At 41.3% G+C, this 14,531-nt stretch overlaps 1 protein-coding gene across 1 annotated transcript; it reads right to left on the reverse strand.

Annotated features, from left to right (window-relative positions):
* Window positions 1-7,821: 7,821 nt before the first annotated feature.
* Window positions 7,822-8,325, reverse strand: LOC145076144 (uncharacterized). The gene has a single exon (XM_079022127.1). It carries the CDS (start codon window positions 8,323-8,325, stop codon window positions 7,822-7,824), a length of 504 nt encoding a protein of 167 aa, XP_078878253.1.
* Between the last annotated feature and the right edge of the window lie 6,206 nt (window positions 8,326-14,531).

The following is a 14,531-nucleotide window of genomic DNA, read 5'->3' on the forward strand; positions in this document are numbered from 1 at the left end:
GCCCTGCCACACTTCCCTCACCGACTTCGGTCCTGATAATCCCTCGATCTCGAATCCGATCCCTTGGGCCTTTTGCCCGAACCTGCAGCTACCTGAACCTCATCCGGCTTCCTCTTCCGGATTTGCTCCAAATCAATTTCCCTTTCTCTAGCCCGAGAAATCATATCATCCAGCGTCTTACAGCTGGATCTGCTCACGAACTCCCTGATGTCATCCCTCAACATCTCATGGTATCGGGCCTTCTTCATCTCCTCATCCGCGACATACTGCGGTACAAGAAGAGCCCTCTCCCTAAACTTGGCGGTGATCTCCGCCACAGTCTCAGTGGTCTGTGTTAAATCCTGAAACTCCCATGCCAACTGCTGCACCTCAATAATCGGCGAAAACTCCGCCCTGAACCTGGCCGAGAAATCGCTCCAAGTCATCGCGTCCAACGCGGCATCATCCCCCAAAGCATGACCAATCTCCTCCCACCAATCCCTCGCTCTGTCGTTTAGAAGACAGGAAGAGAGTCTGACCTTGTCCCCGTCAGGGCACCGGCTCATACGGAATGTGTTGGCAACATCAGCCAACCATCTGCTGCTAGCGATGGGGTCCCTAGCCCCATGATAATCTGGTGCCCCGCAAGCGATGAACTCCCGAAATGTCAAGGTACGCACTCCCATCAAAGCCATCATCTCAGTACGGAAGGCTCCCAACCTCTCATCCAAAATCTCCAATATACCCTCCTTGACCGTGCCAAAGATCACAGGAGTCTGATTCAAATACTGCACGTAACCTCAGCGGATATCAACTCCCTCATTCGCTCCTCGAGCTGCTCGAACCCTGAACCCGAGCCTGATCCCTCTCCGGCGCCTGATCCACCCGCTGGTCTCTCTCGCAACGTCACCATGCTGAAAATATACCACAACCACTATCAGAATACTGATCACCGATGCGAGACCAAACACACCCTACCAGGTTACCGGTCTTGTCTCGGCCTTTCCCGAATCGGGTACGGATCCTCTGCTTTCAGTAGTACGGGCCTATACTACCTTTCACATCTATCCGTACTTTCCTCAGGAATTGCTTTGACTCCACCAGGTCCCTTAACCACTACTACTGCTGCCAACACTATCTCATCCTAGGCTTACCCTAGGAAAACCTCTGACTCAGCTCAAACCAATCCTCAGTTGCTGAGGGTCTCCTTGTGATGCCAATTAGCCATCACCTGAATACCATCACATGTGACGAGGCTCAGATAATCCTTCAAGTAAAAGACTCGTCCCTACAATGGTTAGACTCAATCAAGAGCTGCGCAATAGGACCAAATCCAGCACTCTGAGATTATTCAACCCTGATCACATGTGACGTGTCGTATCCACCTGATGGCTATCTTTCATCACTCAGAATCCCACAATTCACAAAGCAAGCAGCATTCAGACAAAGGGAAATCTAACCACAACATACTCAAGCAATCATATCCACATAGCAAGAAACTGAACTAGCATACAACACAAACTCATAGACCCACACAAACTCATAGACTCAGGCATAACCTAAACAGGCTATCCGACTACTGTCTAATCAGCACTATCTTGCAGCTCGAAAACACATATAACAGGCACATAAGGCATCACCCCTAGATCCTTAGCCCTATTCTAGCATGCTGTTCTACTAACTGATAATCAAAACATAATCTTGTATGGGTATTTTGGGGTACTTACTTGAGCTCGGTTGATTGCATGCACCACACCCTTTTTCTCTTTTCAAAGTTCTTTTCTTTCTGAATTATTTTTGCTTTTCTAAAACTGTTTTCTTTCCCAAAACTCTCTTTTTACAAAACTGTCTTTTCATTTTGAAAACTTCTATACCAATTCCTCGGTTTGAGTTTAGGCACACCCGAGAGCATGTCCGAATCCCTCAAACCAAGTCTCTGATACCAACTTGTAACGTCCCAAAATTCAAGACTAAAAATTTCTTTTAATAAAACATCACATTAAGCAAATTCATTTTTTCAAAACATAAACAGAGTAATAGTTTCCAAAATACATGATCGTTATCAGAGTAAACATTCCCAGGCTGACTAATTTATGGTGTGTGTCATGCGATCACCCCGAGCTCCATCATCCGCTACCGGAAGTACCTGACACCAAAACTGAAAACTGTAAGCACAAAGCTTAGTGAGTTCCCCACCCTACCACATACCATGCATAACCACATACTGCACATACTGGGCCACGCCCGCTATCCTGGGCCTCGCCCACCCCTACCTCGGGCCTCACCCGCTACAACGACCCCGTTGCTCCAGGACCCGCCTGGCTTCGAGCCCCGCTCGGATACAGATCTATTTCATTTAGGCCTCGCCTGTCACAGGGCCTCGTCCACTAACATACAATAGCACATAAACATATCACATCACATCACGTAAGCTTAACACATTCTAACGGATCTTGTCCTAAGGCCTCACCTATCTCTGGGCCCCGCCCTTGTCCCGCTACTGATGAGTCATGGAACCCCGTCCATACTCCTGCTGATAGTGAGGTACGGGCCCAGTCCACCCTCACTCCTTCCCTAACTTGGGCCTCGCCCCTGATCTACTGCTACTGAGATGTGGAACACCATCCACACTCTGCTATTGGTGAGATACGTGACCTCGTCCACACTCACCTCCCTACCAGGCACATACAAGCGTCACACAGACAACAAGTATAAACTATCACATAAACCATTCCTTGGGCACCCGCCCTCTATCATTGGACCTCGTCCCGAATATCATACTAGCATACTGTGCCTAGGGCTAACCCCCGGGTCTTCTACTCATAACTACATGGGCCGGCATTGTGGCCGTAGACCCATTCATACAAAGGGAAACTCACCTACACTGGTTGAACTCGCTGATGATCCCACTGCCTGCTGACCGGCAACTCTCTGGACTTCTGTTCCACTAGCTTCTCGAGCTACCAAAATCAATGCAACACTTAGTCTAGCTAAACCCCGACAGTCAACCAAGTCAACTCCGGTCAAAGACAAAGTCCTGGTCAAAGTCAACTTTCCAGGTCAAACCTACTCGCCGAGTCACCCTATTGACTCGCCGAGTTCATATGTTCAGAGTTCTTCCATTCGCATCTCGACTCGCCGAGTCAGTCCACGACTAGCCGAGTCTACCGATTTCCGAGTCCTGACCTATCCAACTCACCGAGTGTCCACTCAACTCACTGATTCGAGTCTCAACTCGAAGGGTTTGGGGTTTCGCGACCTGACTCACCGAGTCCAAGACAACCTTCAACAGACTCGCCGAGTTGTTCATCCAACTCGCCAAGTTCCTACCCAGCTTCATCCGACTCGACGAGTTGTTCATCCCATTCGTCGAATTCCTCCTCATCTTCATGCTACTCGCCGAGTCCACTCAAAGGACTCGCCGAGTCCATTCAGATCTCTATACATGCAGAGGACTTTTGAGTCATGCATGGACTCCAAACCGTAGATCTACCCTTCCCAAGCCTATTCCTCACGTAAAGTTGCAAACTTTACATGTAGAGAAGGAGATCTAGGCAAAATACACCATAAACTAGGGTTTAAGGCAAGGAGGCTCCATAATCAACTCAAGGGCTGAAACTTTATGCTTCTCAAGACCATAGTATGTTTGGATCTGAAGTAGCAACTCCAGATCCGGCTTCTAACTCAAATGGATGACTATCCATGGCTTAAAAAGCCCCAAATCTCATAACCAAAGAAGATCTAAAAGAAAGAAACGACTTATTACCTTCAATAACTTAGAAAGGTTCCACAAACTACAGATTTAAGGCCAATCCTTGAGACTTCAATGATTTCCCTCTTTCTTCTTCCTTCAATTCACCCAAAAATGACTTGGAAACTTGAATGCACAACAATGGGGGCTTAGGGTTCGTTTTTTGTATGAGAGAGGCTATAAGGAACCCTAATGGAGAGAATAAGGAGTTTAAATAGCGCCCAAAGTCCCAGATTTAGGGTTTTCCTCGAACAGACCTGACTTGCCGAGTCTCCTTGGCCGACTCGCCGAGTCGGTCACTTACTCCTCGACCCGGATCCCGCTTGGACTTGCCGAGTCCCCCCCCCCTTAAAGTTAGGGTTTTCTTTCCTTTCTTGGCCTTCAAAACTTTGGGTGTTACAGCAGTGTTGCGGACGTAATAGTCATCAAATCTAACATCGAAGCTTTCGACTATTAGTCTTGTGCGTCTGATGAGAACCCTGTAGGCCACCTTGTTTGTTTAGTAGCCAAGAAAATGCCTACATCTGACTTCGGTGCAAATTTTTTAAGGTAATCCTTGTTGTCGATCACAAAACATCTACACCCAAATATGTGAAAGAATCTGACATTCGGTTTTTGATTTTTGAGGCCCTCATAAGAAGTTTTGTTGAGACGCTTGCAAACAATGCTTCTGTTTTGGACAAAGCAAGCAGTTGCCACTGCTTTGGCCCATAATTATAGATGAAGGTTTGCAAAATTTAACATGGATCTGGCTGCTTCGACTAGAGTACGATTCCTTCACTCTACTACTCTATTTTGTTGCGGTGTGTAGGGAGCAGAGAAGTTCTGACTGATACCTTTGGAAACCAAGAAACTATTCAATAGATGATTAGTGAACTTGGTTCCATTGTCACTTTGGATTCTGCAAGCTGGTAGCTTGATTTGGAATTCAATTTCTTTTATGAAGTTTATTAGGACCTGCGGTGTTTCAGATTTGAGTCTTAGGAAGAAGACCCATGTGAAGCGAGTAAAGTCATCAACTATAACTAGTATATACTTCTTTTGATGCAGAATGGCTATGGTAGATGGACCGCAGAGATCAATATGCAACAACTCAAGGGTTTCAGAAATAGATGAATCAATAACCAGTAAATGACTTCCCCTTAATTGTTTTCCACACTCACAAGCAGGGCAGAGTGTATCATTATTGTGCATCAGAATTGGAAGACCTCGGGCGAGTTCTTCTGTGACAAGGTTATTGATATACCGGAAGTTTAGATGAGCTAGCTTGCGAAGCCATAACCAGCTAACTTCAGATACTGCTTTGGACAAAAAGCACAGCTGCGGTTTCCCAATGATCAATAAGACATCCAAAGGGTACATGGTCCCTTCGGACTTGCATTTGATCAAACATGTGCTTTTATCGCTTGTCATGATGTAACAATATTTGTTATCAAATTCAACTCTGTGACCAGCTTTGCACAATTGACCCACACAGATCAAATTATGATTGAGTCCTTCAACATACGATACCTTTAGAATGGAGAAGTTTCCCGTAGTCAAAACACCATAACCTCGGTTGATACCATTTGTATTGTTACCAAATGTAACAGGTCCACCATTGCATATAGGCCTAAAATCCTGAAGGTACTCTAAACTTCCGGTCATGTACATGGAGCAGGCACTATCGATCATCCACTCCTCTTCTTGTTCCTCCTTGCACATTGCCTACACAAATTAATGGGTTAGTTTGGGCACCTAAACTAGTTTGGATCCTGGGGATAAACAAGAACTTTTCTGACTAGATGCATGAATATGAGGTTTAGGGACAGGTTTCGTGTCAATCTTGAGATCTAGACCTAGGTGTTTGTGAACTTTTGGAGTGTTACGAGGTTTTGGAGGATTACGAGGTTGGACTTGATATGACATTTTCTGATTATAAAATCCAAAGGTAAGATTTTTCTCATTTAGCCAGACAGCGTACATGGTCAGTGGTCTAGAGGGTGTGGTGTGAGGCTTGTGACCAGTCCGAGAGTGAAAGTTGACTGAGATGCCCTTGGGATTTGAAAAAGTTTGGGCATTTGATTTCCTCCTAGGTTTTGTCCTTTTGACGAATTGACGTGACTTAAAAGGTGTAGAAGTCGGCAAAATTCCTTTCCGTTTTGGATCATCCAAGGAATAGTTTTGAAAACAATATCTTTGAAAAGATTTAACTTTCCTTTGGGATTTCTCAGAAGAGTTAGAAATTTTTTTTTGTACTGTACAATTCCTTTTGTCTGATACCTTGACTATAGTGCCTTTTGAAAAATATTTGGAGGAAATAAATTTTTCAAGACTCTTTTGTTTTGAAACTTTGGTTTGTTTGAGAGTTTTGTTTTTGAAATCATTTTCCTGCTTTTTACCACGGGATCTAAGTTCCTCTATGAAAGCCAATTTTGCTTGAGTTTTTAGAGAACTGTAGTCAGTAGTGTTCAACTATGGTTTCATTGAAGGCTTTGATTGTTTTTGAAAATGTGGACTCGAGTCTTCTGAACTAGAAGATTCATGGTTCTGTGAACATTGACCGTATTCAAAATTTTCTATAGGTAACTCATGGAGAATGGGTAGAATGGTCACGGTGCTCTTGAGTGGGGTCTGCGGTAAGGAAGACTGGACTACCGCAGAGTAAGTCAAAGATGGTTCCTTAGTGGGACACTTTATGGAAGGTAGTTAGGCAGACTGTGATCCGAGGCTACAGTGAGTGGGACTGCGGTTTGAGGATAAAGGTGTACAGTTCTCAAGAACTTCGGGTCCTTCCATAAGAATTTCTTCATTAACAACTAAAGAAGCTTGAGAGTTGGGATAAATTGTGCCAGTGATGGGTACTTGATCACATGGATGATCCAAGGTTTCAGGAAGAATTTCCTCGATGACACAATTATTGCTCAGATTATGAACTCTACCGAAGTGGGTTCTAATGTCTTCGGGGAATGTTTTGTCATTGACTGGGAAATGAAACTCTCGATCAGGAGGGACATAGGGACGGTCTTTGTTAAGTTGGGGTGATGAATCCTTTGCGGTGGAATACCCATTGGACCAACCCCAATTGTATGTATTATCTACGGTCTCATTATTCACAAGATTTTCAATGCCTTCACTTTCATTAAACAAATTTTCGATTAACAGATTCAGAAGTACATTTTCTTTTTAGGCAAGATCCCTTTGATTCAAAGCTATTCCGAACTGAGTTTCACATAACATTCGAGCATCCTTTTCTAACACTAAGTCTCTTTCTAACATGGAAACTTTGAGTCTCTTGTCTTCTAGTCGTCCTCTTACATGAAACATTTCTTGGGACGATATGTTCTTCTCATCTAAGGCATTGTTATAGTCTGAAAGGACGACAACACATGTATCATTAAGGTTGTCTAAGAAGGGTTGACAACCATGCATGCTTTAATTATTAGATTGGATCATGAGTTTTACCGGTTCAACAATTGTTAGATTTCCATCGTTTGCCATGAAGTAATAGTTTTTCTCTAGCTTTGTTAATTTGTACTCATCAGCAGTTGCTACCATGTAGATTTTTCCCTTGCCCTTGATGTTGTTGATGTCTTCATCTTCATCCCCTGACGACCAAACTTGATGATCTCTCTTCACTTGGGCCACATATGCCCTTCCCTTTTCTTTTTCATCAATCTACTGAGCCATTCTAAGATAGAATGCTTTGTCCTTCACCACATTAGCTTTACAGTCTTTAGCAAAGTGGTTTGTGTTGTTACATTTGTGACAAATGATAACATCATATTTAACTTTGGTTGAGGTACCAGAGTCAGTTGGCTTGACAGGTTGCGGTGCCTCCTTGGATTGATGAGTATTCAGAGGTTGCGGAGACTGGTGAGTGTTTTGGGATATCGAGAATGGTTGTTCTGTGGATTGAAGTTTCAGTTGAAGGGAGGTTTGGTAAACTGCTAATTTTTGCGAAAGGAGGTTGGTGGTAGCCTGTTGAACTATTGGCTAACAAGAGCAATTGCGTTTTGGAATTCTTCTTTATCATCATATTATGTTTCAGCTTCGTAGGACTATGGTGGGTTGTCATACAAAAGAGAGTAAGGTTGAGTGGTTATGCTCTGCTAAGTTTGAGCTATGAGAGCAAGTGGAACTCCGAAGTTTGCATAATCTTTAAGCACAGTTGATTCTTTTGCCTGAAGTTCTCCATACAACTTGAAGAGAGACAGTGAGTGAATCTTCCTATCTCTTTGGAGAATCATTTTTTCCGTAGTCCAGTGTTTACCCAAACCATTGAGAAACTGAAGGTTGGTTTCATGATTGCTTCGGATAGTGCCAACATTTGATAACTTGGTGACAATAAGATTGAATCTTTTGAAGGAGTCCTCAAGAATTTCACCAGGATGCGCTTTGAAGTTGTTAAACTCGTTGAGTTCAGTAGTGAGTTTCTTTTCTTGAGCTTGCTCAGAGCCTTCATATAGATTTTTGAGGACATCCCATATTTCTTTGGATGATTTGCAGTTGCTTATGATGTCAATGTTTTTTGGGGCCACTCCACATGAGATTTCATAGAAAGCAACAACATCACTTTCCATTTCATCAAGATCATCTTTTGTGGGATGGTTCATTGCAGCTTGAGCTCCTCCTAGTCTGGCTTGAGCACCAACAGCTTGAACTAGAGTGAGAATAGGGACATGAGGTCCTTCTTCTATGGATCTCCACACATCTCATCTAAGTCTTTTCAGATACCTCGCCATCCTTTGGGACCAGTGGTGATAGTTGCTTGCAACAAGTATTGGGGCTTGATTAGAACCATCAACAATGTTAGAAATGTTAAGAGATAAAGCTTGTGCAATATTTCCTTGTTTGTTATTTATTTATTTTTATATTTTTCAGAAAATGATCTTTAGTGGTATAGAAGGCTTTTCAAAATCAGAGTTTTGTTTTAAAAGCAACCACTTTGGCTCTGATACAAATTGTTGAGAGAAAAACTTGAGAAACACACTTGAACAAACGTTAGAAAAAGTTATAGATTGCGGAATAAAGTTAATCTCAAAGGAACATAAAGCTCAACAATAATAATTAGTTAGACTTATTAGAAAGTTAGTTGCTGAATATTGAAGTGCGAAAAAGTAAGGAAATATCAATGATAGCAAGTTATATATCAAGTAAACACGAAACTGATTCTTAACAAGGTTTCTAATTAAACACAAGTTAGTATATACGATCAGTTTAAAGTGAATAAAGTCACAAGGACTTGATCCGAAGTAGAGTTAGATCTTAATATATTTGAGAGTAAGTTTAGTAAGATCTGAGAAGAAAAGAAGATATGAATTCAGAGAGAAATTCACATATGAAGAGAATAGAGATGTAATTAAGAGGTAAGAGGTGATTTCATCCTGAAGAATAGATCTCTATTTAAAAAGACTCAAGAATTGCATGGAGAATAAAGAAAGACTAAATTTGTGATAAATTCTCCATGCAAGGCACACTGGACAATACAATGTAAATACATAAGTTAAGAAACAGAAAAACTAAGTCTTTGTTGCTGATGAAGACATTGCGGATGACAAAGGTTGATTGCGGTTAAGGAGATGACTTCAGATTGACAAGTTAAAGAGGGTCACTTTCTTGCTTCAACATAAAGAAACATAAGTTTGTTTCCTTGAGACCAGTTAACTAAGCTTCCTCCTAAGAACTAACATCCACCCGAAGTGCTCTTACGATCGAGTCTGCACCCGGCATGATTTGCATCTGTGAAATCTTGAAGACTAAAATCATTACCCGCAGGGTACTACAGGCCCATTTCTTTACTCCCTTGTAGATACCTGAAGATCGGCTTGAATGCGGTCAAGTGAGATACTTTGGGATAAGCCTGGTACCGAGCACATAAACCCGTAGCAAATACAATATCTGGTTGGCAGCTAGTGAGGTACATCAACGATCCAGTCATTCCTCGGTATGTTATGTGATCAACTGACTCTCATGTAGGGTCAGCTGAGATTTTATACCCAAAGGCCATCGAGTCCTTCTCCGAGGATTAATTATCCATCAAAAAGTTCTTCAACAATTTAGTGGTGTACTTCTCCTAATGAATGAATAATTGTTGAGGGACCTGTTTAACTTGAAGTCCTAGAAAGAAATTGATATCTCTATTGATGCTCTTTTGAAACTTGCTTTTCATGAGCCTTGCAAATTCATCCACCATACCCTGATTCGTTGATTTGAAGATGATATTATCCACATATATTTGAACAAGCATCAAGTGATTGTCATTCGCTCGTCTAAATAAATTGGGATCAATCACACCTCTTTTGTATCCTGATGTGATAAGAAACTCAAAGAGAGTCTCATACCAAGCTCTAGGTGCCTGCTTTAGACCGTAAAATGTTTTCTCCAGCTTGTAACAGTGATTTGGAAATTCTATGCTTTTAAAGCCTAGAGGTTGTTGTAAGTATACTTCCTCTTTCAGTTCTCCATTCAGGAAAGCACTTTTTACATACATCTGATGAATCTTGATGTTTTTGTGAGTGCATGTGCTAAGAAGATACATATGGCTTCCATTCTTTTTAATGGGGCATATGTTTCGTCGTAGTCAACACCCTCTAGTTGACTATAACCATTGGCGACTAATCATTCTTTGTTTCTTACCACCACACCAGATTCATCTAACTTGTTCTTATACACCCATATTGTACCGACGATTGTGTGACCTTTTGGCTTTTGTACCAATTTCCAAACTTTATTTCGTTCAAACTCACCTAGCTCCTCTTGCATTACAACAATCCAATCGGGCTCCATAAGTGCTTCTTTTGTTGTTCTGGGCTCAATCGAAGACAAGAATGTTGCATAATGATAATGCTTATTTAAATCAGAAGAGAATCAAGTTTGAATACCTGAAGATAGGTTACCAATGATTTGACCAGGTGGGTGATCGCTTGTCCAAACGTGTAGTCATGATTGCTGATGGTCTGTGGCTGCACTTGAAGGAACATCCTCTACACCAGAGGAGTCTTCGGGTGTATTTGAGGAGGGAGGTTCACCCTCGGTCTGAGAGCATCCCGCGGATGAGTATTGGACTATTGGGATTTGTTCTGCGACTTTTGAATAAGGTTCCCCTTGGATTGAAGATGTGAGTTCCCCCTAAACCAATGATGGTTCCCCCTAGACAAATGAAGTTGGTTTCCCCTGGACTGATGAGTGATGAACAATCCTTGGATTACTTCTTGTATCAATGTATTCAACTTCTTCCTCAGAGTCTTCAAAAATGGTTACTTGGTTAGTTGGTTTGAGGGTAGGCACTGGAGCAGCGTCTTCAAATAATAGAACCTCGATGGTTGTCACTTGCAAAGGAGTTGAACTTTACCCCTCAACCAACGAGGTGGAATTATTGAGTGACGAGTCTTCAGAAAAGATAGGTCTAGATACTACTACGTGTTATTATTGTGCCACCAGAGACACCAAAATTTATGAGAGATGTGCTGTCTTTACGGGGTCAAAGAGTTCATCATAGTTAACTTCTACTATGTTCAATCGACCCAAGGAGGTGGGGATATCACTTTCCATGATGTACTTTGTTTCGGTGGAAGGAGCAGTGATGCGGACATAATGGTCGTCGAACTTGACATCAAAACTTTCGACTATTAGTCTGGTATGCCGTATAAGAACCCTGCATGCAACCTTGTTGATGGAATAACCCAGGAAGATGCCTTCATCTGACTTTGATGAAAACTTGTTAAGGTGATCCTTGTTGTTGATCACAAAACACCTGCAACCAAAAATATGAAAGAAGCATACATTGGGTTTATGGTTGTTAAGACCTTCATAAGGATTCTTGTTGAGGTGTTTACAAATGACGCTTCGATTCTGAAAAAAACATGCACTTGCCACTGCTTCCGCCTAAAAGTAGAGAGCAAGGTTGGCAAAGGTAAGCATCGATATAGCTGCTTCGACCAATGTTCTATTTCTTCTCTCTAATACTCCATTTTGTTGTGGTGTATAGGGTGCCGAGAAGCTGTGACTGATGCCTTTGGAAACAAAAAAGCTATTTAAGATCTGATTAGTAAATTTCGTCTCATTATCACTTCTTAACCGCCTGACTGGTAACTTGATTTGATGCTCTATGTCCTTGATGAAGTTAATCAAGGTTTGCGGTGTATCTGACTTTATTCTTAAGAAAAAGACCCAAGTGAAACAAGTAAAATCATCAACTATGACCATAATATATTTCTTGTGGTGAAGGCTGGCTACAGTGGATGCACCGCAGAGATCGATGTGAAGGAGCTCTAGAGGTTCAAAAATTAAGGCATTAATAACCAGAGGATGGATTCCCTTGGTTTTTTTACCACATTCATATTTTAGGAATAGAGTATCATTGTTATACATCAAGATTAGTAGTCCTTGGAGTAACTCTTCAGTGACCAGGCTGTTAATGTATCCAAAATTAAGGTGAGCTAGTTTGTGGTCCCATAACCAACTCACTTCAGACACTGCCTTTGATAGAAAACACAGTTGTGGTTTTCCAATGATCAGAGAGGCATCTAATGAGTACGTTGTCCCTTCAGCCTTAGATTTGATGAGGCATGTGTTTCTATCACTCGTCATTATGTAACAATACTCACTGTCAAATTCAACCCGATGGTCTACTTTTGCACAATTGACCAACACTTATCAAATTGTGTTTAAGACCCTTTACGTAAGAAACTTATTGAATAGAGAAGATCCTTGTAGTCAACACTCCATAACCCCTTATAATCTCATTTGCGTTGTTTCTAAAGGTGACATGCCCACCACCACTGATTGGCCTGAAATCACGAAGGTATTCTAAACTTCCTGTCATGTGCAACGAGCAGGCACTGTCAATTAACCATTTCGCTTCATATTCCTCGTTGAACATTGCGTACACAATCAGTTGGTTAGTTTGCACACCTAAACAAGTTTGGAGCCCTGGGTAATGTGGGACACTTTCTTAACAAATGCATACATGTGGGACTTATGAATAGGTTTATTTTCTGATTTCAGTCCAAGTCCAGGATGTTTTACACCTTTTGAATGTTACGTGTTGGGATTAGATGTGACTCTTCTAGTGGGTAGAAACCAAATGCAAGGTTCTCCTCATTTATCCAGAGACCATATTTGGTCATAGGTTCGAAGGATGTGACTTGTTTCTTGTGACCTGTCGTTGCGGTGTGTTTTCTTGGAGTGTCCGTGGGACATGAAAAAGCCTTGTCAAGTGGTGTAGTCTTAGGTTTTGACTTTGTGACTGACTGATGTGATTTTGAAAGAATTGGAGTTGGAAAAATACCCTTCCATTTTGGATTTGTTAAGGAATATCGTGGAAGTGACTTGACTTCTTTTTTGAAAATTTGCAGAAGTGTTTGAATCAAAAGATTTTGTCACTGTACATTCTTTTTTGCACGATCCATTAACTGCAGTGTGTTTTGAAGTTTTTTTTGCAGTAATGGGTTTTTCGAAATTCCTTTTGTTTGACAACTTGAATTGATTTTTGAAAGTTTTGTTCTAAAAATCAGTTTCCCGCTTTTCACGTCGGGATCTGATCTCCTTTTCTAAAGCCTGCTTTGCTTAAACTTTTGGTGATACCACATCATAAACATTTAACTGCAGTTTTTTGAAATTCTTTGTTCAAGGTAAAGGTCGAGGACTTGAGTCATCAGAGCTATAAAATTCATGACTTTGAGAACATTGGCCAAATGCAAAATTGTTAATTGGTAATTCATGCAAAATAGGTTGAAGAGTAGTTATGGATTTGACTTGAGTCTGCAGTAGAGAGGACTGGAGTAATGCAGAGTAATTCAGAGATGGCTTTTGAATGAGACATGTCTTGGAAGACAAATATGGACAATCTACAACTAATTCAGGTCCTTCCAAGACAATTTCTTCATCAACAACTGAGCTTGATTGAGATCCAAGACTAATTGTGCCAAAAATGTGTATGAATTCATCTGAATTACCCGAGCATTCAGGAAGAATTTCCTCAATGAGACAATTGTTGCTAAGTTCATGAAGTATATCGAAGTGAAATTTGATGTCTTCAGGATAAGTCTTATTATTGATTGGATATTGAAAAGGTCTATCCGGTGGGACAAAGGGATGTTCAACATTGAATCAGGGAGAGGAGGTCTCATCGGTTGAGAACCCATTAGACCATCCCCAATTATAAGTGTTGTCTACGGTCCCATTGTTAACAAGATTCTCAATAGCTTGACTTTCATTAAACGTTTTTTCAATTAAAAAATTTAAACGTACAATCTTCTTTCGGGCAAGATCCTATTGACTCAAAGCAATATCTAATTGAGTTTCATTTAACATCCTAGAATCTTTTTCTAACAATAAATCCTTTTCTAACATGGCGACCTTAAGCCTTTTGTCTTCTTTTCTTCCTCTCACATGGTACAACACTTGGGGCGCTATGTTCTTTTCATCTAGGGCATTGTTGTAGTCTGAAAGGACGGAAGCACAAGTATCATTAAGTCTTTTTATGTAAGGTTCACAATCATGGATGTAATAATTAGAATGAATCATAATTTTTACATGTTCCATGATGCTGAGAGTTCTATCCTTGGCCATGTAGCAATAATTCTTCCACAGTTTCGAGGATCTGTCTTCAGCACTTGCTACTACCATGCAAAATTTTCCTTTTCTTTGGTTGTTGTCAACTTCTTCTTCTTCATCACCCGAGGACCATACTTGATGATCCTTTTTCACTTGCTTCTCTTTCTCCTGATCCTCCATTTCTTGAGCCATTCTGAGGTAAAATGCCTTGTCTTTTACCACATTTTCTTTGTAGTCTCTGGCAAAGTGGTTTTCTTTGTGA

This window comes from Lactuca serriola, chromosome 9, assembly GCF_051521515.1.
Source record: "Lactuca serriola cultivar US96UC23 chromosome 9, Lser_US96UC23_V15, whole genome shotgun sequence".
Taxonomy (NCBI): Eukaryota; Viridiplantae; Streptophyta; class Magnoliopsida; order Asterales; family Asteraceae; genus Lactuca; species Lactuca serriola.

Excerpts from the sequence above, each read along its gene's own strand:
- LOC145076144 (XM_079022127.1), bottom strand. The coding sequence starts at position 8,325 with ATGAACCATCCCACAAAAGATGATCTTGATGAAATGGAAAGTGATGTT.